Genomic DNA, 26,034 nt, shown 5'->3' with positions numbered 1-26,034 from the left:
GGAAGTAAATTCTCTATTTTCTCTATTTGAATCAGAACTACTGATTTATAAGAACATAGAACAGCACAGCACTGGACAGGCCATTTGGCCCACGATGTTGTACCAATCGTGATACCAATTTATACTAAATGTCCTCTTCCTGCGTATCATCCATATCTCTCCATTCCCTTCATATTCGCGTCTATCTAAAAGCCTCTTAAACTCCAAACTGCCTAATACCCCTGGTAACCCATTCCAGACACCTACCACTCTCTGCGTAAAAACTTGCCCCTCACATCGCCTTTAACCTCCCTCCCCATCCCAAGCTTAAAATCATGTCCTCTGGTATTTGATATTTCTTCCCTGGAGAAAAGATTCTGACTGTCTACCCTATCTATGCCTCCCATAATCTTAAAAATCTCTATCCAGTCTCCCCTCAGCCTTCATCGCTCCAGGGAGAACAACCCAAGTTTGCCCAACCTTCCTTTGTAGCTCATACCCTCTAATCCAGGCAGCATCCTGGTAAACTTCTTCTGCACCCTTTCCACTGCACACAATATAACTCTGGGAGTTTATAGAAGGAACAATTGTCACTATTATAGTGCAGATATTCTGGGCGAAGCTCATGTTTGAATATTCAGATACTGTTTCTGCATTAGTGGGTGTAAAATTAAAGGATCACATTGATATGCAATGCCATTGTCTAAGTATCTGTATGTGAAGTGAATGGTTTAGCATTCTATTCCTACTTTTCTAAAGACAAATATTGTCTATTTTGACTTAAGGTGATTTAATTTCCAAACTTTGCAAATTTAACTTCTGGACATGGGGGAAAGTCATTTTTTGGAAAAAAAATGATCTAATTGAATTATGCATTGATTTGTCCTTCTGCTCAATTATTAGTTAAAATTACATTTTTTTAAAATCATAGATTAGGCTTTCCTAGTTATCTGCCACTTGCAAGTAAGATAATGGGTTTGTTGCCTGTGATAACTCCGGCATTCAGCAAGGTATCCTGTTGTGTATGACGGTGTGAAAAATTAGAATGAATATAAAAACATTTTCTCATCCTCCAAAAAATAAAGTTGTTGACAGCAAGAGTGAAAATGACTGGGCAATTCCCCTGTCAAACACGTTTGACGACCACTGTGCACTCAGTGACTGAGATTGTTTCCATGTACACAAGTTATATGTAACAATCCTCCACTCATTGCACTTTCTTTGAGAAATTACCCTGCTTTTATTGGAGAAAGTTGCTGCAGTTTCTGTTTAAACAGACCCGTTTCCTGAGTAAATTGACTTTTTTTTGGTACAATAGAGCGTTTGCTGCAGGTCATTTACTCTGTCCTATTCTAAGTCATTGAATGTTCTCAATAAATAAGCTAATAAGAATCACAATTTGGCTGGGTCTTTTGTGAAGAAGCTTCTAGTGATCCTCTTATGGACTTATTGGTTGCTCAATGCCAGGTAAAAATGGCATAACCCTTCATTCATTGTCCCAGTGAATTGATTGACGTAGCCCTTGTGCTGTAATGAGTGACAGCACAAACACCCACTGATTTTCAATTGCAGATCACCCGGTTTACAGACAAGAAAAGGGCACAAAGAAATATGTGATTTCCTTTTTCTATTTTATTGTTTGTTCCCCCCTCTGTGATCTTTTTTTTTCCTCTACACAGGATCCAGCCAACTGCTAATTACTCACGACTGATGTGAACATATTGACTTTGCTACATTACAGTCATTAAGCAAATGGACAATCCCATCAGGTCAGGCTCTCGTAAGACATCAAATGACAAAAATCAAAAATATTAATCTAACTTCCATTATTATTTCTAAACTAGATATCAATATAATCATACTTACTGTCATCAATGAATGTTTCGTCAGTATATTTCAAAAATCCTCATCTTTATTTTCCCTCTTCCTTTGAATGTTGGTACTGTTTCCAGGATCTCCCTCTTAGATCGTTTGGCAGTACTGGAACGTGCAGAGCATGTGGGCAACCTATCGCAGCCAGTGAATAGATCAAGACGGCACAAGACAATGTCCACCATCTGAAGGTAATGGCTTCTGCCAGTGTTAGGGAATAACTAGCAAGGTAACTGAGTCACCCGGGTTCAAATCCGGCCACTGTCTGTAAGGAGTTCGTACGAAACCCCCGCGTCTGCGTGGGTTTCCTCCGGGTGCTCTGGTTTCCTCCCACATTCCAAAGACGTACGGGTTAGGAAGTTGTGGGCATGTTATGTTGGTACTGGAAGCGTGGCGAAACTTGTGGGCTGCCCCCAGAACACTACTCAAAAAGATGTATTTCACTGTGTGTTGGGATGTACATGTGACTAATAAAGATATCTTATCTTAAAAGAGATATAAACCAGCAAACCTTATCTATATATCGTTAAAAAAAACTCCATAAATCCTGCTTTGTTTGTACTGATATCTATGAAAATTATTAATTTGGCTGAGAAACATTACACGATTACAACCTGGAAACTTTAAGTATGGGATGGCAAGTGAACTTTTCCCATATAATGCAAGCAACTTTAATTTAGAAGAACATACCTTAAACTCAGTCCATCGAAGAAGCATCAGTCTCGTGCATTTTTCTTGTTATATTTACACTGTCACCAATTTGTAGAAGCAAGTTTTCCCATCTTTGGCCCAAGAGTCCTAGAGCTAATCGTGTACTCCTTTGGCTGGCATCAACAAACCCAGCTCAAACTAGAAATCAATGTACTATTTTTCTGAGTAGCTGAATTTTAGAAATTTAGTAAGTTCTTCTGATATTTTTAATTAATTGTGGTATACTCAGAATAATGTTTCAAAATGAGGAATGTTATTCTTAAAATGGTGGTAATTTCTTGCAATAAAAGGGGAAATTGCATTACTTAACTAGTTTGCCAATCTTTTTTCATGATCGTGACCTGTCCATTGCTATTACTTGTGGGTTGACTGCATTCTATAAAGGATGTTTTGTCAGTAACTCTACTTTCGTTGTTTGCCTAATTATGCACCAGCAGGGTCAGAGAGAAAGTTGGAAACTTGGAGCAATGAGGTGATATCAACTCAAGACACAGAAAAGTTGTAAAAGTAGGTGGCACATTGGTAATTAATTGTGGTAAACTCAGAATAATGGCATGGTGGGAGGAATCAAGATAAAGCAGCAAAACAATATTTAGGCTGTCCCCTGGTTACAAACACCTGACTTATGGACACCCCGATCTATGAATAAGTTCCCTTAATATTATCAAATTCAAAAGTCCAACATACATACATTCGTTCCTACAAACGGCAGTGCTAGTTTTCTCTCTCTTTCCACTTTTGGTAATTGTTCTTTCAGTATTATGTGCTTTTGATGCCAGTCATTCCAATACTGTGGGGGGGGGGGGGGTATGGTTACCATAGACTGATTTCTGTGCATTTTTCAACTTACAGACAAAATTGACATATGGATGTCTGTTGAAAGGGAATCTGTTCATTTCCTGTGGATGGCCTGGAATAGCTTAAACTGGAAGAATTAAGTAATGAAACCAAAATTACCTGATGAAAGCTGATTGATCTAAAGCTTTAATTGTTTCTCTCTCCACAGATGCTGCCTGACCTGCTTAGCATTTGGAGTATTTTCTATTTTTCTGAATTCCAGCATCTACCATATTTTGACTTTATGAACAGTAACTGTAATAATTAAATAAAACAACCTTCAGAAATACCAGAGGGCATTTACTTGAGAGAGCTGTTAGCTTTTACTCCAGTGGTCCAGTAAATAAACACATGGGTGAGCATGTTCTGGCCATGAGAACTCTAGGAAGCTTCTTGCATCCTGGACAATTACATGTCGGGGAGGACTAGGTGGAGGAACTCAGGATCTGGTGTTCAGAACTTGAGATGGAGCTGGCACCACTGCAGCACATCTGCAATGCTGAGTGCTGTGTAGATATACCCCAGGCGGTGCTCATCACATTGCTTAAGAGTGTCTAGACAGGGAGCAAATACTAGACAGACAGAAAGGATCAGACAAGTAGTGCAAGGCCCTGTAAGTATATCTTGCCCTCTAATTGAAATACAAATATTGGTGTGGGCAGTAGGTGGTTGCTTTTGGAAGTACAGCCAGAGCAAATCCATGATACTGTTCATGATTCACCTATACAGAACAAAGACTATCGGGTGTTTCTGCAGTTGTTGATGTGCTTTTGGGATTGTATGTGGCCTCCTAAACTTAGGGTCAAAGATATCACTGAGCAGTTGCAGAATGTTCCCTCCAAGATATGACAAATGACATGGGCAGAAAGTGAGATGAAATCCTGTTGGCAGGTGTTAGGAAGTGAAGAAAGGGACTGGGCTGGATTTGGCCCACTGCCCAAACTCACCACTTATGTGGTCCACCTGCTCGCACTACTAGGTCTGAATAAAGAGGGTTGATCCTCCTTACCCAAGAGTTATCCTGTAGAGTCAGCTGCAAGTAGCAACCAGGTCTCAGTAAAGTGCAAAGACATAAAAAGCTCTAAATTACAAAATAAATAGTGCAAAAAAAAAAGGAACAATGAGGTAGTGTTCACGGACCATTCAGAAATCTATTGACGGAGGGGAAGAAGCTGCTCCTGAATCATTGAGTGCAGGTCTTCAGGTTCCTGTACCTCCTCCCTGATGGTAGTAATGAGAAGAGGTCATGTCCCGGATGGTGAGGGTCCTTAGTGATGGATGCCACCGCCTTGAGGCACCGCCTCTTGAAGATATCCTCAATGGTGGGGAGGGTTGTGCCCGTGAGCTGGCTGAGTCTACAACCCTCTGCAGCCTCTTGCGATCCTGTGCATTGGAGCCTCCATACCAGGACCAGGAGCAAAACTGTTACAGAGGGATTTGCTTGAATTGTTGGGAAAAGTTTAAATTAGATTGACAAGGGATGTTAACCTGAGGGTAAATTGAAAATGCAGAGAGGCAAAGTTGGAAATAGAAATCAGGAAACTGGTAATAGTTTGGATGGCAAGAATACAAAGCCTAGATAAAAGATGATAAAGGAATTTGGTAGGACCATGTGTTGTACACTTCAATGCCAGGAATTGAAACAATAAGCTAAATGAACTGCAGGCATAGAGAGATGTTATTGCTAAAATTGCTTTGAGAAAGGCAGGAATGACAGCTCAATGTTACAAGGTTGCAGGAATTTCAGGTGAGTAGAGAGAGGGATAAAGCAATGTGGAGGGAGAGGTGGATGTCTGGATTAAATGTCTAGGTGCATGATATGTGGGAAGATCAATGAATGAGACCAAATAGGTTGAGCTGAGAAACCAACTAGAAGTCACACTGCTGGAAATATTCTACTCAGCCCAGTCAGACTGTCAGCAATGGTGGGCAAGTGATGGGAGAAGGTTCTGAGGTACGATATAAATCATCATTTAGAAACACAAAATTGAAAGACTGTCAGATTGGATTGCAAGAGAAAAATCTAATCTGACTAACAATTGAAAATGTTGATGCCACAAGAAGGGTTGATGAGAATTCACTGTTTGATGTAGTCTGTGCTGATTTCAGAAAGGCTTTTGATTCGCATGGCAGATTTTTCAGTGTAGTAAAAGATCATGAGAACAAAGCAAAGTGACTGGCTGGAGTCAAAATTGACTCAATGGCATGAAGCAAAGGGTAGTGGTTGATGTACATTTAGTGACTGGAAGGCTGTTTGCAGTGGGCTTCCATTGGTTGTGCTGGGTCTGTGGCTTTTCGTGGTAAATGTAAACGAAGGACCCATCATTAGGTATTTGAGGATCGGAGAGTGTGTAAAAGAGCATCTCCTGCGAGGTGCTGTGGGAAGTGAAGTGGACATTGGTGGAGATAGAAGGATGAATTAGAGCATCCTGGAAGGAAGTGTACCTTTTGAAATGCTAAGGAAGAAGGAGGAAAATGCTGGTCTGGTCTGGGCTTCACACTGGAGAAATTGTGAAGGCTCTTAGCGCTGAAAACATGGATGAGGGGAATTGTATCTGAGACTGAGAAGAGGCAGAAGGAATGAGCGCAGAAACTGGGGAAAAAGAATTGATAATGTTGAGTATTCATTTTTTCTATTTGTATCAGATTTCCAGATTCACAGAATTTTTGGTATTGGTTTATTATTGTCACTTGTACAGAGGTACAATGGAAAAACCTGTCTTACATACAGATCATACAGGTCAATTCATTACACAGTGCAGTTACATTGAGTTAGTACAGAGTGCATTGAGGCAGTACAGGTAAAAACAGTAACAGTACAGAGTAAAGTGTCACAGCTACAGAGGAAGTGTGGTGCAATAATTGTGGGAGTAAGGATGTTGGTAAAATACTTAAAAGATGTATTAGATGAAACGGTCCCCACACCCAGATCTGTAATGGCACAGAGAGGACTCCCTTGGGCAGGACTCTCCAGCTGGCTTTGCAATTTAACATTTCATTTACTTCAGGCTTCTTTTCATTTGTTGCTTTGCAATGGTTTGGCATTCAACCACCGGTTCAGCTTTTATCATCAGTTTGCAAATCTGCACAAATTGTCACTCACCACTGGTCTGTCCACAGACTTACTTTGTTGCCTCCGCCTATCACCTCCGTCACTTATTTCCACACTTCCCTCGTCCTCCTGACTCAATCTGCCAATCACCTCTCCTCATCTGGATCTACCTGTCAGCCCCCTCCCCCCTCCCCCCTTTCAATCCAGAAGAAGGGTCTTGATCTAAAACATCGACTGTCCAGAAGAAGGGTCTTCAATCCAGAAGAAGGGTCTTCAATCCAGAAGAAGGGTCTTGATCTAAAACATCGACTGTCCATTTCCCACCACAGCTAATAATCAAACATTTATCTATCTCCACCTGAAATATATTTAACAATCTGGCCTCCACTGCCCTTGGGCAGAGAATTCCAGAGATTCACTCCCCTCTGAGACAAGAAGTTTCTGCGCACAGTACATTGTTGGGTTTTAAGCCTTGATCATTGATGTAAATGAGAAACAGTAGTGGACCTGCCACAAATGCACTGATACCAATACCACCTCTGAGCTGTATTCTAATTGTTGATACTGAGTGGGTTTTCCAATTGATTACAATCCATTTAACAAAATTAAATTGTATTTGGTCAAGAGTTCCTTGTTTCAAAAGTAGATTGTTTTTCAAATGAAATGAGTAAATATTGAATATCCTTTAAATGTGTATCAAACTGGTAAATCATTTTTTTATGTTTTAAAACTATTCTCCTGCTTGAAAGCCCTAATATTTTCTGTCTTGTTTTATTCAGTAGATTTAAGGCTTCAATATTTATTTGGTACACGTTAAACTACTTTTTTTTCACATTAGTATTGTAGGCTGGCATTCTCCAAAACATTGTTTACTGTGTATGCCATACCATAAAACAATTTCTCGAACCTCAGTAGTGTTTAATTAACGTACAGATTCACTCCATTGTAAGTATGCGAGAAAATCAACGTATTTGAAGAATGTCATTGCGTTTTGGAATGAAACCAACTCGTGTTAAAACTAACACTAATATATTTTGCAACTAGATTATTTTAATAATTAAAATTGCAATTCGTGCAATGTTAAATGTTCATTTTTAAAGGACTGATCAAAATATAGAACATAAAAGATAAATGTTGCACCACACACAGGAGCGGTCAATGGCTGCTAGAGGGGGGTTGGAGTAATGCGAATGCAGTGCATTGTAGAGACAGTTTAAAGAATAGCTTAAACCCTATCATTTGCGCACACGATGCACGCAGTCGCTGGCAAAACAGCAAACTCGGTCGAGGGCCGCCTGGTGACACACCCCAGCAGCCGAAAAAAATTTGAGGTGATTCGCGCAAGGAATTAAAAAATACTGTGTGCAAAAAATATAACTCCTAAAGGGTTTCGTTGTAAACTCCAGCTGTCGCGAAAGTTTGACAAGAGGACGCTCTCATTGCAAATCATTAGAGAAAATGATTGAATTGGGCTTTTGTCTCTGCTCTTCTGCAAAAAAACAAATGCACGTTTGCAAAGACAGCCATGCCGCGTTGCAGCAGACTTAGAAACTGTTGCGCAGTTACTCGTTCTCCACCATTCTTGTGCCTCTAGCGCGGCAATGGAGCTCGGCTGAGAGCGCCCATGAGCAGGAGGTAAAACCACTTGATTTATTTCATAACTTGCATTAAGAATGGCAAAGGTTTGCGTTGTGAAATTCGCTATTTTATGCTTTTTATTGTTGCGAGCAACATGGCGCTCGAGGGGACACGTGACTTGCTGTATCTATATTTTGTTACATTTGTTGCCGCCGGATTCGACGGTGCCTTCAGTTGTCCCGCCTTTTACCTCGCCACCCTTTGGCTCCTTCCTGCTGTCAATCATCTGCCCGCCACCTGATAGGACGGTTCGCATGTCGATCATAGAAGCTCCTCTATCATTGATCATTCGGCACGTCAATCATCTAAGTGAAGTTGTGTTAATTCTCCCCCCTGCTGTGACTTAAAATTTGCGCGTGACGCACATTAAATTTTAATGCACTTCATTTGCTTGTGCATATGTACAATAGTTGCAAAAAATGTACAGGTGGCGGTTTCAATGAGCATTTGAAATTTGCACTTTTTAAAGTATGTATTTTCACAATGATTGGACAATAAGGTAACTTTTTTGCATGCTAACGAAGAACCATAGTAGAAGGACGTTGACTTGTATTCCTCGTGACATGACAATGCCCTTCCATTTTGTTGTGAATATGCGACTGTTGTTTGGACGTAATGTTGTGTATTTTAATTACTTGCATTAGTATGTGATGTTTTTTTCCATATTTCAAGGATGATAATTCGACAGTCGAAAAAACACGTGGTTGTATTTTCGCCTCCACCCCCAAATAACCCCATGTAAACGGCAAAACTGGGACCCATAAAAATGTAAGACTTTAATATTGGGTTTCTATAACTGTATTTGTTTCGTTTTAATATTGTTTCAATCTCGCATGTTTATCAAGTATGGGTATGACAAACGCAGAACTTTCACAGTAATGAACTTAAACATTTCTGATTGCATTACTTTTAATCTAAGTTACAACAACGTTGCACTTTAGATACCTGCAGGAACGTTCGAGTTTAGCATTGGTAGATAATTGCTTGAGCTTCGGTTTAAAAATCCAATTTCATTGGTACGGCGGGCTTTTGTGAAATAAAAACGGCTGTAGTGTGTCCCTCTTTACACCCTTACTAAAGGACGCCATTTGCTACCATGCCTCTTCTCCGGCTGCGAACGGGCTATTTAATACACTTAGAAAGGCTGTCTGCAACCCAGCTTAATAGTTCTCCGATCCCGCCCCCGGACGACTTCACCTCTTCCACTATTTGTCTAAAGCTGGCTCGACGGGCAGCCTTTGGATCCTATTGGCCGGTTATCATGCCCATCAAGGGAGCTGAATCCCTCCCACCCCTTGGAGTTAGTTATCAAGTTGGGTTGGCTGGACGGTGTAGTGGCGTCAGCTTGTATCGCAAGCAGATCTCTCCCTGTGTTAAACAGCATTTGGTCACCAGCGTTTGTCTTCATATTGTAAATCAGCCTTGGTGGCAAAGATGGATATGAAGAAAAGAATTCATTTAGAACTACGGAATAGGACGCCTTCAGATGTAAGACTGTTTCTCTTTAAGAAAACTTCTAGATTTCTTAAAATTGTTTTTATGGAGCGAAAAATAGTTGATGAGGGGGTCGTGCCTGTTTATAAATTTCTCTCCTCTACCTTTCAAGGAATCTTGGTGCAAATGTGTGTAGTATTTCATCTTTGTTTTAAGTACGCTTGTTTATGTGCTTGTTATTTTGTTAAATTTTAAGTACAACCCGCAAGATTTGTAAATCCCAGTGAGGCTGACTGGATTGGATGAAATGCACCGAGTTTTGCCAGAGTGTATGTGAAACTGATTACTTAATATTCCTGAAGCTTCGCAAACTTTTCTCCCCTTTTTGACAGTGGAAGGTTTGAAGTTAGTAAAACGTGTAAAAGAAACTTCAGATACAGTGAGATATTTCTATCGGAGATCATATAAGGGAGAATGGGGAGCCATATTTGCAAATTCATAGTCATGAACGCGCCCATTCTCGCATATTTTTCTATATTATAAAATACTCTAATAATGAACAGCCGTCCAGGGTTGAGAGGGCGATGTGGTCAATGTTAATCTCTTAATGGATTTTGGAGGTTTTTTCTAGTTTCTGGTTCTTTTTAACTTTGGAAATCTTTAGAATAAGCTAAAGACCTTGTGGTGGGACAAAAATAGTAGCTGTTTGACATGAATCTGCATTACGCGCGCATGAGTGTGGATCGTTTTTGATACTGTAAATATGTTTAAATTACACAAGAGGGGTAGATTTTTAAAGCTGAAGCGTGCAGCTTTCGCCTTTCGGGATATTATAAACTCGAGTAACCTCGACTGTGACCAAACTTATTTTTTTCATACTTTTTAGATTTGAACTCTTTTTAAAGGGAGATGAGTGGGCATTTAAATTTGAGACTGTGTTAAAAGTATTATAATTATATGGAAATTTAACAAGGGGGGTGGAAAAACGAAATTATTTTTCTGCACTTGGATTCCTAAGTTGGCTGGTTGCGGATGATATCCAGAGGTTTACAATGGGAGGGAGGAAGCAGAATAGGTTTGCGTTTCCTCGATTGATGTGGTTCTAACGTTGGTAGCCACTGAGAAAGGGGAGGGTGATTTTATTGAGCTTGCAGTTTGAGCTGCTTTTATTTTGTTTTTAAAAATAAGTACGGTCGTTTGGGAAGGAGCGGAGATAAATGCAAGTGCATGTTTTTTTTAAGAGGGAGGGGGGAGAGTCTGCATCGGCCAGTGGCAGAATATTATTAGAGAAATTGGGGCCAACTTTGGAACTTTGTACCGCGTTGGCAGGATTCGATCCAGCATAAGTAGGACGGCCGCCATTTTACTGAGGGCTTGGGAAACAGAAACGAAGAATATAAATACCATGCGCCTTGAGGGTCTTTTTACCTTTCTCTTACGAAGTGGCCGTGGAGGAGGGAGGCATTTAAATGATAGGAATTGCGTGAAAACGCTTTCGGGGCGATGGTGCAGCCAGGGAAAGGTAACGGGGTGGAAATTGCAAGGACGAAAATACAGTAAGGTTACGTCATTGGGGAAATGGAGCCTATCAGCTCTTTTTCACCTCGAAGGTTCTTACAATTGGCAGAGGATTAGAATCAACTCTTGGGGAGAGCAAACGTGTTCACTCTTTTTGCTGGGTGTGGAGGGGGGGGGGGCAATCAGGGGGAAGGGAGGAAACAAACATTTGGGGGCCGTTTAAGGGAGAGGCGGGACTGGGAGAGGTGGGAGTGGAGAGAGGAATAAATATGGAAAATTTATTTTTTGTATATAATCAGCCCTAGTTTAAAGTTTGCCACCTGGGTTTGTCCCCGGCTGCCATTTTGTCGTGTTGCCGATCGTGTGGAAGGCGATGTAGCGATTTGTTTGTGTCGAACGTTCCAAATTGGAATTTGGAACCCGCCGGGGATTCCATCGAACTCTGCAACTTCGCAGTGGCAACATTCGCGTTCTTTCGGGGTCACCAGGGTCCTCCCTTCCCTCCCTCCCTCCTTCGCCGGAGGGTTGGAAATCGTTTATTATATGAGCAGGCATAAGATTTTTTTTGCGGGCGTGTGCTTTTCCTGTCCCGGGCACATTGTGTGTGTGTGGATTTTTATTTATAATTTTTTTTGCAGTATCCTGCGATATTGCAATGCAGATTTGCTGGTTTGTGTCCCAGTAATCGGCCTTGTTGGTAATGATTTGTGGCTTCTTTTGTGTGTGAGAGAGTGGCGGGGAGAATTAGATGACCTTTATTTTGCAGAAATTTGAATCTTGCGTTGCTTAGTCTTGGTATGTTAAGACACGTGAGGCATAATTGCACAAAGGTCCCTGAAAATAACTTCTACCAAATGTGTGTTTTTTCTGTGTGAGCTGAGCTCCAAGTTTCTAAACTTGCGTTTAAAACAAAGCGACTATATTTATTTTGCGATTTAGAGGATGCATTGTGATTCCCTTTATGCATTAAAAACACTTCAAATCGAGTAGGAGCAGTGAAGTCTGCAATTTGTCTCTCAGCATGTAAGTGTGTGTTTAAAATGTAGCACTATGCAATGTTTCCGTTGCTGGTTTGACTTGGGTACACCTGTTTGTTCTTCTGTGATTTTTTTTTAAACGTTCATTTGGTTTGTGGTTTGCCTGTATATAACAGTCATGATTGGTGGTATTCAATGCGACATGGATGTGAGTGCCCATGACCTTTGCATATGTTTTGGCTAGTGCGATGATTCCACTTAAATTGGAGTTTGAATACAGATTTTTTTAAAAATGCCACAAGTAGCTCCGGACGCCAATCAATGTTGTTAGAGAGAAAAGTCAAGTTTGAGTGTTTTGCCGCACACTCTTGATCTCGGATTTGATTTGCAAGGGAGAGTAATTTAGCTGACTGAAATGGAGAAGGTTACTAAAGAGTCTCAGCAGGTGGCTGTGGGACATACTACTCACATTATGATCACTTTGGATTGGGACTTGTTACTGCTTTTAAAGCTGAGTCTTAAATGATTGTGGAAAGAGGCATTGTTTATTGCAGATATGCAGAGTTTGCATTGACCACTCGAGGTCAATTTATTATAACCAGCTATAGAGTTCTCCCTCAACATAGTTACATCAGAAAGAGATGGAAATTAATAGATTGGACAGTGACGTTCTATGAGCCAACTCCCTGGAGGGAAGAGGTGATCTCTGTTTAGTTTTATGCTTTGCTCAAACTTGGTTCTGAGTGTGGAAGATAGTTGTATTAACTGCCCCATCCAGCTGCCTTGTTATCTCAGCTTGTTTACTGTGGAGGATTTCATTGACGTGGTAGATAAATGTGTTTTTGTGAAATTGGATTTCATATAAACCATGTGCTGTTATATTTTCTTTATTTGAGCATGGGAACATCCCTAGTAAGGTCATTGTTTATTGTTCTGGTCAGCCTAGAACTTTGGATTTCATGTGTACAGGCACACTTGCAGTAATGTTTGGTGGTTCCAGGGTTTTGATCAGTGTCTGTGATGGAGTACCACTATATTTCCACCTCCTGCGGTGTGCGACGTTGATGTGGTGGTATTCCCATGCACTGCTGGGCAGGGAGGTTGTAGGTGTACAATGTGGTCAGTACAGACTTTGTGGGCTGAAGGGCCTGCTGTACTGTACTATCGTGCTGTCACAGAAGTCTGGATGGGTTGCTGCATTGCGTGGTGTGGACTGCAGCAGTGCTGGTAAGAGTGGTTTGGTTTCTCGGTTGGATTGGCTGCCTTGACTTTGCCTGGATGAAGGTGTAGTACTGCTTGCATGCAGGCATTGGAAGTATCCCGTCACATTCCTGAATTGCCTTGAGGATGACGGCCAGGTCTCTTTGTGGGGGAAGGGATAGGGAAATGAGATCCCACAGGATGCCCAACATCTGACTTGCTCAGGTAGTCAGTTTTTGTGGTTGGTCAGGTTAGGTTTCTAGTCACTTGTGACCTCCAAGATGGCAGTGACATTAATGTCATTGGATGCCGAGTGTGTGGGGCAGAAGTGGGCGTAGGGTGTGGGACTAGATCTCGCTGCACGTCTCGTGGGCCTCATCATTTGGATATTAAACAATCAGTGACCTTCATGGTCAGAATGTCATCCATGAAGAAATTGAAGACCGTGAGTTGGAGCCCTGTCCTGAGGAAATCCCGCAGCAGTGTCCAGTGGCTACGATTAGTTTCCCGTCAACCACAACCATCTTCCTCTTGTGATCTGTAGTTCACGCTCGTGGAGTGCACCTCCTCCCTCGAACCCTCATCCCAGCCAACCCTGATTGCTGTTGACTTCAAGCTCGCTGGTGTATCTGCTACTGCGCACGGCTCTTATTTTTCTCTCTCTCTCTCGCTCGCTCGCAAGGAGGCCATTCAGGCCATTGAGTCTGTGCCAGATCTCTCGCAATCCCATTCCCCCATTTATTTGCCTGCAACCCATTCTCTTTCCTGTCACCCGGGGGGGGGTCACTCTAAAATTCATATCTGGTGTTAGTGTGAATGGTGGTTAATGATGTCTGAAGCCAAGGTGATCTGTCAAAACCCAAACTCAGCATTGGTGTCTTGTGGCTACTGGTTGCAATGTCCTTTCATCATTTTTAATTGTCCAGGCTGGATTTCTAATCTTGTGGTATACAGCCTTAATTTAAAAAAAATATGTACCGTGAAATTCAGAATTGTTTTCCTGAGAAACCTAAATAACTTTTGAGGAATAGGTTTGAAGATCATCACTTGACCCTTGTACCTCACTGCATCTTGAACAGTGGTGTCTGAGTGGTTCTTGTTGGTAGAGCATTTGTATGTAAAATTTTGTTGATGTAATTTGTTGTAAAGACTGATCATAACTTGTGTTTTGCATTCACACTCTTTGCAAAAGATTGAAATTGGGTTATTATAATATTATTGCAAAACAGGACTTGGAGATGGTCTTCATAGTGCTGTTGCCACGCCTCTAGTTCTGGTCTCTTAAGCACTTTGATGGCACTTAAATCATTCTCCTGTTAGCTTTCAGCTGCCAAGGCCCTAAGCTTTGGAATTCCTTCCTTAAACCTCTCTGCTTCCCTACTTCCTTCTGATTTGTCTGTTTAAAATCCATCTCTATGACCAAGCTGTTGTCGCCTGTTCTGATGTTTGACAAGGCTGTTGTCAAATTTTATGGGAAAATGGGGCCCTTGGGTCATCTTACGTTAAACCCAGATTATAAACATGAGATGGGCACACTTCAACTGGTTACCAACTGTAAGCATTTGATAAATCTTCTATCTTGGCATGGTGGGATTGGTGAGCTGGTGCTGACTGTGGCTACTTCAGGCGTGTTTCAAATTCAGCTGGGCACTGCATGGATCTTTTGGCTGAGTCGCTTGTGAAGTTCCATCATATATATTTACGTTCAGTTCACTGTCAAGTCTGTCCAGTTGGAGTGAAGAGTTGCTTGTGTTTCTACGCAGGCTGTTTCACGTTGGAGTGCACTTGCCTTGGAATTGCCTAGAATTTGGAACAGTAGTTGCTCAGTCCAACTGGTCCCCACTAACCAACGTTTTGCATTCTGTGTTCTTGAGCGCGTGTGTTTAAGCTTCTCCTTAATGCTACCTATACCATGTGACACATCTTGTAGAGCTGCTGCCTGATGGCTCCAGTAAGCCAGATTCACTCCTGACTGTAGGTGCTGTCTGTGTGGAGTCTGCATGTTTCCCCAAGTCTCTACCTCTGGGTGCACCTGTTTTCTCCCATGAGCCAAACACGTTCCAGTTGGTCGGTTAACAGGCCCAAGTGAGTGGTGGAATCTGGGGGAGGTCGATGAGAAGGTGGGGAGGATAAAATGAGATTAGTGTAAACAGGTGCTTGTGGTCAGTGCGGACTTCATGGGCTCTGTGTCGATTGACTCTGCCATCCAAGCGAAATGCTTCATGTGGCAGGTAGTCCCAACATCTCTACTGTCTTCCAGTTGCCAAGAAACCAGCCCTCTCTACTCTGATCAAAAGCAGAGACTTTAATTTCATCCATTGAAATCAGAGTCCAGTTTGACCCCCTGAGGTTTGAGAAAGTGATAAATCCTCTACAAAACAGTGTGGAGAAAGGGTGCAGTCAAAGAAGTCTTGCAGAAGTGTGAAATCAAAATGCTTTAAATGCTCAGCAGACCAGCCATTGAATTGGAGAGAGAAACGGTTAATGTTTTGGGTTTGTGTTTCCATTCCCACTTTAAAATAACCAATCTCCTTCCAGATGGCTTTGTTGAATTCATCTCCAGTAGTTCAGCTGGATTGCTGTAGTTTCTATTAATTTGAATATGAAATAGTCTGGAGGTGGTAAATAACTAATCTTTTGTCTTAACCCATACCCTGACCTTTCTTAGCAAAACATATCCGCCTCTGGCTGGATTTTTTGAAGTTTCTTCTTATGAGATTGTTATAGTGACTAACCAAAGTGGTTCTTTAATTTCCCCCAGGACTAATTGCAAATTACAATGAGCCTTGAATCTGTTGTTAGTGGGCATGGATTTCACATTGTCAATTCTGAATTTGCAAATTCTTGATTAAGTTGTGTGGGGTTGGGGGAAGAGCGAAGAAAAGGCTGTTTTGTCACTTGGCAAATTCCACTATTGTGGGGAAGAAAAACACGATTCTAATGCAAACCCACCTCAGATTGTTGAATCTTTTTAATGGTCTTTGAGGATTTTTTGTGAAGTATTTTCTAGCTTTTATGTTCCATGAGGGAGTAACCAGCATTCTTATTGGAAACAAGTTAATTGATTTACGACATCCTTTTTGTCAGTATCAAGTAGTTTTACTTTAGCCGTGGTTTGGTTAGATGTGGAGAGTCAAACAGATACCTGGGATCAACTGTGAAAACTTGGGAATGGGCAGGGAGAACAAGAGGAAAGGTCAGTGCTCATTGGATGGTTCGAGAGATGCGGTGGTGGGGGGATGGTGCAGGGGAGAAGGTATGGGACAAGTAAACTTTAGCAGGGATTTAAGTGAAAATGGGAGAAATGTTTTGAAATTATTGAGCCAACAAAATTGGATATACCTCCTTGAAAAGCCAGGTAATGAGGCTCAAGTTTGAGTTGACTTTCATTAGCAAAGAAGATGAGGGCAGTGGGTCTGGGGTGAAGAACTAACATATTTTTGATGAAGCCAACATGAGCATAATCTCATCTTCTGACCAATAATAGTACAGCCCCCAGGATTTAACATTGAATTCTGTGATTTCATATAACCTTTTTACTACTTGTTTCAAAACTGGCCCACTTGGATGAAAGTCAATCACCTGTAAAGTTAAACTGTTTTTCTTTGCTGCCTCATCTGTTGCTTTTATTTCAGACTTCTGGCATCTGCGCTTTTGTCTCTCTCAATTTCCAGCACTGCTCCTATTTTTGCGCTGAATTGAGGTGTTTATGAAGTGGTGACCAGTCTGTGTCTGGTCTCCCTGGTGAAGAGGAGGCTACATCGTGGGCAGAAATGTGTATCTGCTTAATCAATTGAAGTAAATTGTTGTTTCACCTGGAAAGTGTATTCAGGCTTGAATAAAATAAGTGAAAGGTTAAGTCTGTTTTGTTATTGTTACGGAAAAGGAAAGGATGTGGGGTAGTGCCAGAATGTCACTGAGGAGCCTTCCTTTTGGAATGCAAGGAGATGATGTGATTTAGCATCATCCTGAGAGTGCTGGCGATTTGGGGGTGGGGTGGGGGAGTGATCTATTCAATGTGTGGATCAAGATTGTGGGTGAGAAAGGGCTGGAAGTGGTGAGGCCAGAAATATGAGAAATGGAATGGGTTCACTCAAGTCTGTTCCTGGTGAACTAGGACAATATTTCATTTCCCCCTAGGACTTAAATGTTCATTAGGACTGATTTTGACTCCCAAGAGGAAAGGTGGAACCAACTGATAGATACCATCCTGTTGGTCTTTGAGCTGGGAAGCAGGCAATGAGTGGCAGGATTATTAACCTGTCTCTGGAAAAAGTTACTTTATAGGCTGAATTAGACAAACTCCAATTTAAGGTTTTTAAAGTTGGCAGTGCTTTGTAAGAAACTGGCTCTATTCTCATACGCAATGGTGGAATCACCTTATTTAATGAATTAAATAATTTGTATTCTAGTTGTTGCAGGAATTTCAACTTGAGAAGCAGCCAAACTGTTGGACATTTTGTGTCTTGCGTGAGAAGGCACGATTGGTTACATCTTTGCAAGATGTGATGGAATTTTGATCTAGGTAGCTTTTTTTGGAACTTGGTCAAATAATCTTGATGGTTGTGGAAATGTTAGCATGAAAGGAATGAACCTGCTGCTGTTCTCCCTTGTTATCTTTTGCTTGGGAAGAAATTGTGGAGATCTTTACTTTGTGGACCAGAATCCAGGTGGTACATCACCTGTTCAAAGTGAGTTGGGCAGCCTTTTCAGCCTCTTTTCCGAATTGTAGTTGAAGTTTGCTTTTCATGTTTCTAAGCTTTCTCTGATCCTTTGATTTGAAAAGTACAGAATGAAATCGGAATGTTTTTGAGCTCATTCAGTGATATTAAGACTTCATTCTGATAAGAAAATCAAAATAACTGCAGATGCTGGAAATCTGAAATAAAAAAAATGTTGGAAACACAGCAGGTCAGGCAGCATCCAGAAAATGAAAGACCCTTTGACGTTAACTCTTGTTTCTTTCCATAGATGGTACTTGACCTGCTTAGTGTTTACAACATTTTTTGTTTTTATTTCATTCTGATGAGTACCGTTTTTATGTATAGCCTTTGAAGAATTTTAGTGTCCTTGTAATTGGAAATAAACCTTGGAATTACTCAGCTTTCAGAATTGAATTGGAAATAATCTTGAGAAAATGGGGTCATGCGTAATTGTCATCTTCGAGTTTTGACGGATTATGAGGTGACCACTTTCCACCAACTCTCCCAATCTTCCCCAATGGGTTTGAGTCTCCCACAAAACACAAGTAAGCAGTTTCAATCCAATTTCTGGATCCACCATTTGCTAGATCTTTTGGGTCTCAAGCATGCTACTGAAGCTGGTTTATTGCAGCTGATGGCTACTTGAAGCTAGCTAACAAAGAGATGACATTTTTCCAATGCTAAGCTGTTGACTACAACATTTCTCCAGATATCCAAGTTTAAAAATCCATTGTCTTTCCAGACCCAGGTGTCCTAAATCCTAGGCTGGAACTAAACAAAATGCTCCAAGTGCTGGAAAATGTTGAGTGAGCTATACGTAGTACAGTTTAACGTTTTGAGGCTATTGACTGGTTTTTGGAAAAAAATTGAAAATGGGATGGGTTGCTGGAAATTCTCAGCAGGTTAGCATCTGTGCAGGGAGATAGTTAACCCTGCTTCTTCATTATTTTCTTCAAACTAGGCAGTGAGAAATCAAAGGTATTTTCAGTTTGCAGTGGAAGAAATGGTGAGAGTAAAAAGTATGTCTCTGAATAGAGTGAAGATCAAGAGACTTGGCAGACACCATTACTGGTTGTATAATTAAGAAGGGATGGTGAAGTTTTATTAACCACAGCTGAACTGTCTGAAGGAGATGTAAATAGAACTGAAGGAAAAAGTGCTGGAACTTCGAGACACAAACTGCAGATGCTGGAAATCTGAAGTTACCAAACAGAATGGATCAGGCGGTATCAATGGAGAGAGGGAAAGTAGGAATCCATGTGAATTGATCAGTTTTGGTACAAACCACAAAAGCTAATAACTGGAAATCATTGAATTCAATGAGAAGTCCTGAGGGCTGTAGTGTGCCTGGTCAGAAGATGAAGTGAGGGTTTCTTGGGCTTCGTCAGGAGTGTGTCAGATGTTGGAGAGGGATGGCAAATTAAAGCGATGGGCATCTGGAAGCTTGCTCACCTTTTGTGGACTGAAGTGTTCTGTAACACCGCCCAATCTACGGTTGGTTTCTTCATTCTAGCAAAGATATTGAGAGTTCCAAATGCACTACACTAAATTCAATGAAGTACAATTGTTGCTTCACTTGGGAGTGTTTTGGGGGGGGGGGGGGGGCTTGAGTGGTGGGAGGAGGTGAAAGGGCAGATATTGTAGTTCGTGTGATTTGTATAGGAGGGTGCTGTAAGAAGGGGAGTAGGTGTTAGTGGTGATGGTGAAGTGGTGAGAAAGGTCTCTTCAGAATATTGAAAATGAGTTGGAAAACACTTAATATTAAATGCAGTTTAAAGAGAATTTAAATGGTTCATTTTCTTTTGCATGAATTGCAACTTGTAAAACTTTTCAAAGCACATCACTTAAGTGTTTATCAAACAATTTGACATTGAGCCACATAGAAATACTAAGACAGGTGCCCCAAGACCTGGGCTAAGTAGTAAGGGCTTTGAAGCAATGACTCAAGGAAGAAAGAGACAACTGCAGGGTCAGGGAGAGATTTTAAAAAGGAATAGTAACTAATGGCGCTTCTGTTCTTCAAACAGCCAGAAGTAAAAGAGCATAGTCCTTGGGAAGGCTGTAGTGTTGGAACAGATTAGAGTTGGGTAAAGAGGTCAGATTTGCAAATCGGGCTGTTGTCAGACAGGAGCCGGTGTGTCAGTAAACACAGTGACATCATTGTGAGTTGGGATTTAAGCAGAATGACCATGTATCAAGGGTGAAAGTGCTTTTTCTACTTCAGGGAAAATATCCTACTGCTTAAACTGGCAATTGTTCATCAACCAGACAGCGGCTTTGCTTTTGTAACCTAACCCATCAGGATATTACTTTCCTTAGAGTTGCACTGTCTCAGTTAACTGGTGACTTGCTGCAAAATCCCTGTGACCTTGGGGCTTTGTTGGAGCAGGTGATGGTTTTGTACTGCTGGCCCTGGATTTGATACAAACCAGACTTTTGGCTGGTGGCATGTCCTTTGTGAAAGGTTTGGGTCGAGTTGATCCACTTCCTGTTGGGTGTGAGCTCCCTCCCAGACAAGTGCTGGAGGAAGTCATAGGAAGGACCTTTACTCTAGCTTAAGTCTTCTGTTTGGGAATTGGAAAAATATTTTCAGCAATGTAATCTGAGGTTATTTGTAGCTTGCACTCTGCACAGCCTTTACTGCACCTTGACCCTTGCACACTGTGTATTGGTCAACCTTCAGCTTGAAGATCCTTTTTCGCTGCCCCTAGTTGTAAGTAAAATACTTTGTCTTTATTCCATAAACACATTTCCAAATGTTTTCGCCCCAGTGTTAGTCTGTGGAGAATGCAGAATGAGGAGTTGTCGAAATCATTGGAAGAAGTGCTTGTGCTCAATGCTTCTGTTGCACAGCTGCTAATGAAAGCTCGCACATCAACTGCTTCCCTCGTTACAGGAGTAGCAGCTTGTACTTTGCAGAATTGGGACCTGATAGACCTATGAAATTATGAACACTTTGCAGTCACTTGATCATCCTGAATATGAAAGTGTCCTCTATCTGAACTGATTAAATTAATCTGGGCATGAAATACATTTGGTATGGGATTTTAAAAATTCATCCATAAGAAATGGAAACTAGAGTGGCCCCCTTCAGTCCTGTGAGCGTTATCTACCATTCAACAAGATTAGGGCTCGTACATTTTTCCTCCAAGTCCCTGCTTCCCTGCTGTACGCTCACATTAATTCCCCTACTGATTAATAAATCGATCTCGGCTTCGAACATACTCAAGGATTCAACCTCCACAGCTTCTGGAACAAGGAATTCCAAAGACACTCGACCCTTTGTGAGAAGAAATTCTTCATCTCAATCTTAAAGGCCATCCCCTTATTCTGGGACCATGACCACTGGTCCTAGACACTCGCTTAAGACGAAACATTCTCCCAGCATTTACCCTGTCAAACCTTGTTTCAGTACGGTCCCCATCCAGGTTATAGCTAGCGTGTTGGGTCTTCTACAGAAATGCAGGTAACTTGCAGAGCAGAACCAATTGTTACTATTCGCTCACAGGTTGAGGGTCACTGGTTGATAAACAATTGAATGCTTAAGCAGGAGGATGTTTTCCTCCTAAGTAGGAAAAGCCCTTTCACCCTCTGCATCATCATTCAGCCCAAATCCTAAGGCCAACGTCTTGTGTCCTCCCCAGTTGGGTTAGGGTAGGCTTGCTTTGGCCATTTTGGATGGTAGTTGGGAGTGGATTGCAGTGGTGGGTCTGGAGTCAGATGTAAGCCAGACTGCGTAAGGAACAAGGTGGATTTTTTTTTATACAACAATTGGGTAGGTTCATGGTCACTGTTACTGACAGATTTATGTAATTACAATAAATTCCCCAGCCTCCATGAGAGGATTTGAAGTTACATCTAGTTCAATAGGCCAGGCCTTAGGTTACTGGACAATAACTAAGTCATCTGTCTGTGACATTAGCTCAGCTTTGTTCTTCTTTCCCCTTTCTCTCTCTGAGAGTGGAGGATATTCCTGACCTGCAGGGCACGTCTTCCCGCTCTGCATTTCACAACTCTTGCAATCTTCTGTCTCTGTTCTCACTCTCAAACTCCTCCCATTCACTCAGTGACCTGATAACCTTGTTTACAGCTTAACCCCTATGGTCACTCTGGTGTTGCCCTATCAGACACATGCCCTCACCTTCTCTGCAGCTTAATGAGCTTCTGTTCCCTCCTTCCCAGCTTGACCTGAACTGTTAGCTCTGTTTCTCTTCCCTCAGATGCAGCCTGTCCTACTGAGTATTTCTAGCATTTCCTTATGCCATGATTGGAGTCTTTTCCCACTCTGCCACAACTTGTCCCATTGGTGTATCTTGCTACTCCTTTTCTCTCATGTGCCTGACTAAATAACAAGAGCATTGTGCCAAGCTTTATTCTGGGCAATGCTGTCAGGGAGGAGGATGGGTTCGAAGGGGTAGGCTTCTGTTGTGATTGTAATGTCCAGTGTGTGTGGGTGCTTGGTTTTCCCACATCATTGACTTGCCTTTGCACCCATGGTTCAATAGTCTACAGTAACCTTTCTCACAGGGTAGTGGTGCTCCCTCGGCTAGGCAATCAGAGAGGCTTCCTATATCCTGCAGGAGAGAGAAGCAGAAAGTTGGATTGTGAATCTTGTGTAGTATAGGAAGTGGGGGTTTGGCTTCTAAATAAAAAGGCACAAGGAGACAAGTGATATTACTTAATGGAAATTAGGGATCATTGGCTGTGACTTAACTTGTGGATGTTGGTGATTGAATCTCCATTGTTGGTTCAACACTGCGGCTTCTGAAGGGGCAGGGGTGTGAGGAATGTTAACTCTTTTCTCCCCAGAGAACCATTCTCCCAAGCTTTTGGAGGTTTCTGTGGTTATGTCTGTCTGGGGGCAAAGCTTGTCTATGTATAGAGTGGCAGTAATTAGGGCAATATAATTGCCTGTGTGGGAAGAGGGGGTGTGCAGTGATACTTCTATGGATTTGAAACTCTTAAAGGCTACTTGCCTCTGGGAGGGGTATGTAGACAAGTGTCTGTGGTTTCTGCCCCTGCTGCAGAAGATTGAGCATGTTATCCAGGCTCATACTGACAGTGCAGTACTGTACTTGAGAGATGAAAGGGAGAACTTGGTGCTCAAGATCAAATGTAAAAGATCCCCTCTCGCTATTTTGGAAGAGCAGGCAAGTTTACCAACTGTCCTGGGTATTACTGAGTCTTCAACTCTGTCTACAATAGATGATTATCATCAAGTTGCTAGTTGTGGAAGCTGGCTTTCCAGCAACTGTAACTACATTACTTAATTGGGTATAAAATGACTTGGGACATTCTTGGCTTGTAGAAGGCATTTTCCTCTTTTTAAAAACTCTTTTTGGTTAGAGTTTGAGGTTCTCTCTGAAGTAGGTTTGAGGAACTTGGTCCCTCTCCCTGTCTGACCTGAGCTAAAGTAGTTATTCCAAAGGTGAGATTTACAAGGTGTTGAGCCTCCAGAAATGGCCAGTACCCCTGCTTGGTCAAGAGGTGCCTCTGAAGCATCAATTTGAAATAATTAATCCATTTTGGGCTGTGTATGCAGAAACAGGACTTTCTGTAAGAATCTTGGCTGGTCATAAATCTGACCTAATAACACCACATGGAAACCCTTTTTCTGCTTCTGTCAAAGATAAACCTAGCAGGGGAGTGTTTGTGTAGAACTGCAATAAAAAAAAATCGGTTTTATGCATGACAGCTTTTCACATTTGAAAGTATTTTGGGTCCTGGTGTACCATAAATTTCACTTTCTACACTGGTATACTGCAATGGCTGCAAAGTTATTTGGGACATCCTGAGGTTGAATGCAAGTTCCTTCCGGTGGTTCAAGTAGGAGTTTCTCTTCCTTGGCGGGGCCTCTCCCATGGTGCAGTGCTCCCCTGGCAATTCCTGGAGGAAAGTCGAGAGCCTTTAAGAGTTTTGAATCCAGTTGTTCACTGACGTGATGCTTTTTGCTGCCTTCAAGCATCTTTATTGAAGATCGACATGGAATTGTTTCAGTTGACAGTCGTATTGGCCTCACGGATGGCAAGCGAGGGAAGTGTAACACCACGAGCTCTTTGTAGGTCTCAACTTTTGTCATCTTGGCTGTATATTTTGTTCTAGTGGAACCTCTGGTTTTAAATGAAGCCTCATATTTATTGATCGCACGTTGCTGATGCTAATTGACTGGTATTCTAGTTAGTATTTCAGCACCAATCACCCAGTTGCCACTGCCAAATTTCTCGGCCTAACAAAACTAGACGGGATTAATGAATGATTTCAGAAAAACAAAAGCTTTAACTGCCTTTTAAACCTATTAAAACTATTCAAAGGTGCTTCACGTAAGTATATATCAAAATTAGCACTAAGCTTCCATAAAGGACACAAGACCAATAGTTTAGATATGGGTGGTCTTTGAAAGGACAAGAGAGGCTTGGGGAAGATATTCCCAGATGCCATTGGTGACCAGTGGTAGCTGAGTAAAAATAAAGGTACGAAATTGAAGGAATGCTGAATGGAGATGAAAGACAAACCTAACCACTTGAATACGCAGGCAAGAACATTTAAATGGAGGTATTGTACAAGACCGACAGATTGGCTATGATCGAGGATATAATTCTGACTCTTCACTGACCTGACGGCCACTGATTTGGATTCTGCCAGCAATGTCTTTTGGGAATGATTGGACTTCTGTATTGATAGAGTTGATCACCATCCACAGCACAAAAACACATCAAGTTGGAGGTTCAAGTCCCATATCCCATGATGGCCATATCCGAAACGTTATTATGGTTGGGATTGGGAGGCGCACTATGACCGGTTACTTCCAAACTACGTGGGCGTTGGAAGAGTCTAACTTGTGATGCCCTTCATGATTGAATATCCTGCGAGTTCTTGCTCTCTTGAAGATGCGGCTCCCAAGTTTCCAGGCCCAGTAGAATTCTCAGTGAGGATTTTGACCTTTTATTTTACCTTTTGTCTAACATCACTAAAACTGACTTAGAATCATACAATGCAAAAACAGGCTGTTCAGCCCACTATGTCCATGCTATCAAATACCCATCTATACTAATCCCATTTACTGGCATTTGGTCTATAGGAAATGATATGTGATACCTGCTTCCTACCCCAACTCAGGTTATTGTTCTGCCATGGCTGTGTAGAAATTGGCTGCTGTGACAGTACTTCAAAGATGTGTTGTTGTGGTGCTCAAGCAGTGTCCTGAAAGTAATATGAAAGGTGCTATAAAAATGCAGCCCTGACTTTCAAAAGTTCAAAGGAAAGAGGAGGTTGGAGTGACATCTAAAGAAACACAGCACAATTGCTCCTTTAAAGATTGTGGCCAAGTGTTTGAAAACCGTGCAAGTTTGGCCAGGAATCCGACCTCGGTGTGTGGGGCTGTGTATTTCTTCTCCTTGTCCTGTCCTTGAAGTTCTGCTTCTTCCTGATCTGACATGAAGCTTAACTGGTCATGGGGGAGGTGAGTTTTACAAGGTGCTGAACCTCCAGAAACAGCCAGTACCTCTGCTCAGTCAGAGAGAAATGTCTCCAAAACACCAGCTTGAAATCATTAATGCCTTTTGGGCATGTACAGAAAGAGTTAGGGCTTCAATAAGTATTATAGGTTTTCCATTTTAAATAGTAAAGGAGCAAGGAGAAATAAAGGCCTCATTAGCTCTTGTGTAGACTGAGGTGGAGCAACAGATTACCATGCAAACCTGTTTGGAATGGTTGGTGACCAGATAAGATTCCATGTCTATGGTCATTTGCTATTGGTGCCTGAAGATTATTATATGTACTTTCGATCCACATTGTGCAGCACTCTGTGACAAAACCACACTCTGACTTCCACTGATGCCCCATATCCACTCCCGACCAGTTTTGGGATCACATGCTGTGGATTGGTTGTAATATCCCATGCAGACATCACACCTGACCTCAGCATGTTTTATGATGCACTTGATTTTATTTTCTTTATATAGCCTGACAACTATTGATGCTCCTCATCTTCTCTCCCATGCACTATAACTCAGCTTTTCCATTTTTCACAGAGCTCTGCTGATTCCCAAATTCATCTCGTCCTGTCCCCTCCCCATCCATTCCCTACCTGGAACAGTACAGTACAGAACAAGCC

General features: G+C 41.7%; 1 protein-coding gene across 3 annotated transcripts in view; it reads left to right on the top strand.

Annotated features, from left to right (window-relative positions):
* The first annotated feature begins 9,397 nt into the window (after positions 1–9,397).
* The window catches only part of anp32a (acidic (leucine-rich) nuclear phosphoprotein 32 family, member A), a 33,803-nt gene continuing 17,166 nt past the window's right edge, over positions 9,398–26,034 (top strand). Inside the window, exon 1 of one of the 3 annotated variants that reach the window (XM_052040524.1) lies at positions 9,398–9,577. In XM_052040524.1, the coding sequence (XP_051896484.1) occupies positions 9,524–9,577 (54 nt within the window). In that variant the 5' untranslated portion in view covers positions 9,398–9,523. Of the gene's footprint in view, positions 9,578–10,898; positions 11,046–26,034 lie in introns of those variants that run through there. The other 2 variants (XR_007958330.1, XM_052040522.1) reach the window with 2 other exon arrangements.

The sequence above is a fragment of the Pristis pectinata genome, chromosome 28 (assembly GCF_009764475.1).
Source record: "Pristis pectinata isolate sPriPec2 chromosome 28, sPriPec2.1.pri, whole genome shotgun sequence".
In the NCBI taxonomy this organism is placed as follows: domain Eukaryota; kingdom Metazoa; phylum Chordata; class Chondrichthyes; order Rhinopristiformes; family Pristidae; genus Pristis; species Pristis pectinata.
This window is presented reverse-complemented; position numbering and strand designations above follow the sequence as displayed.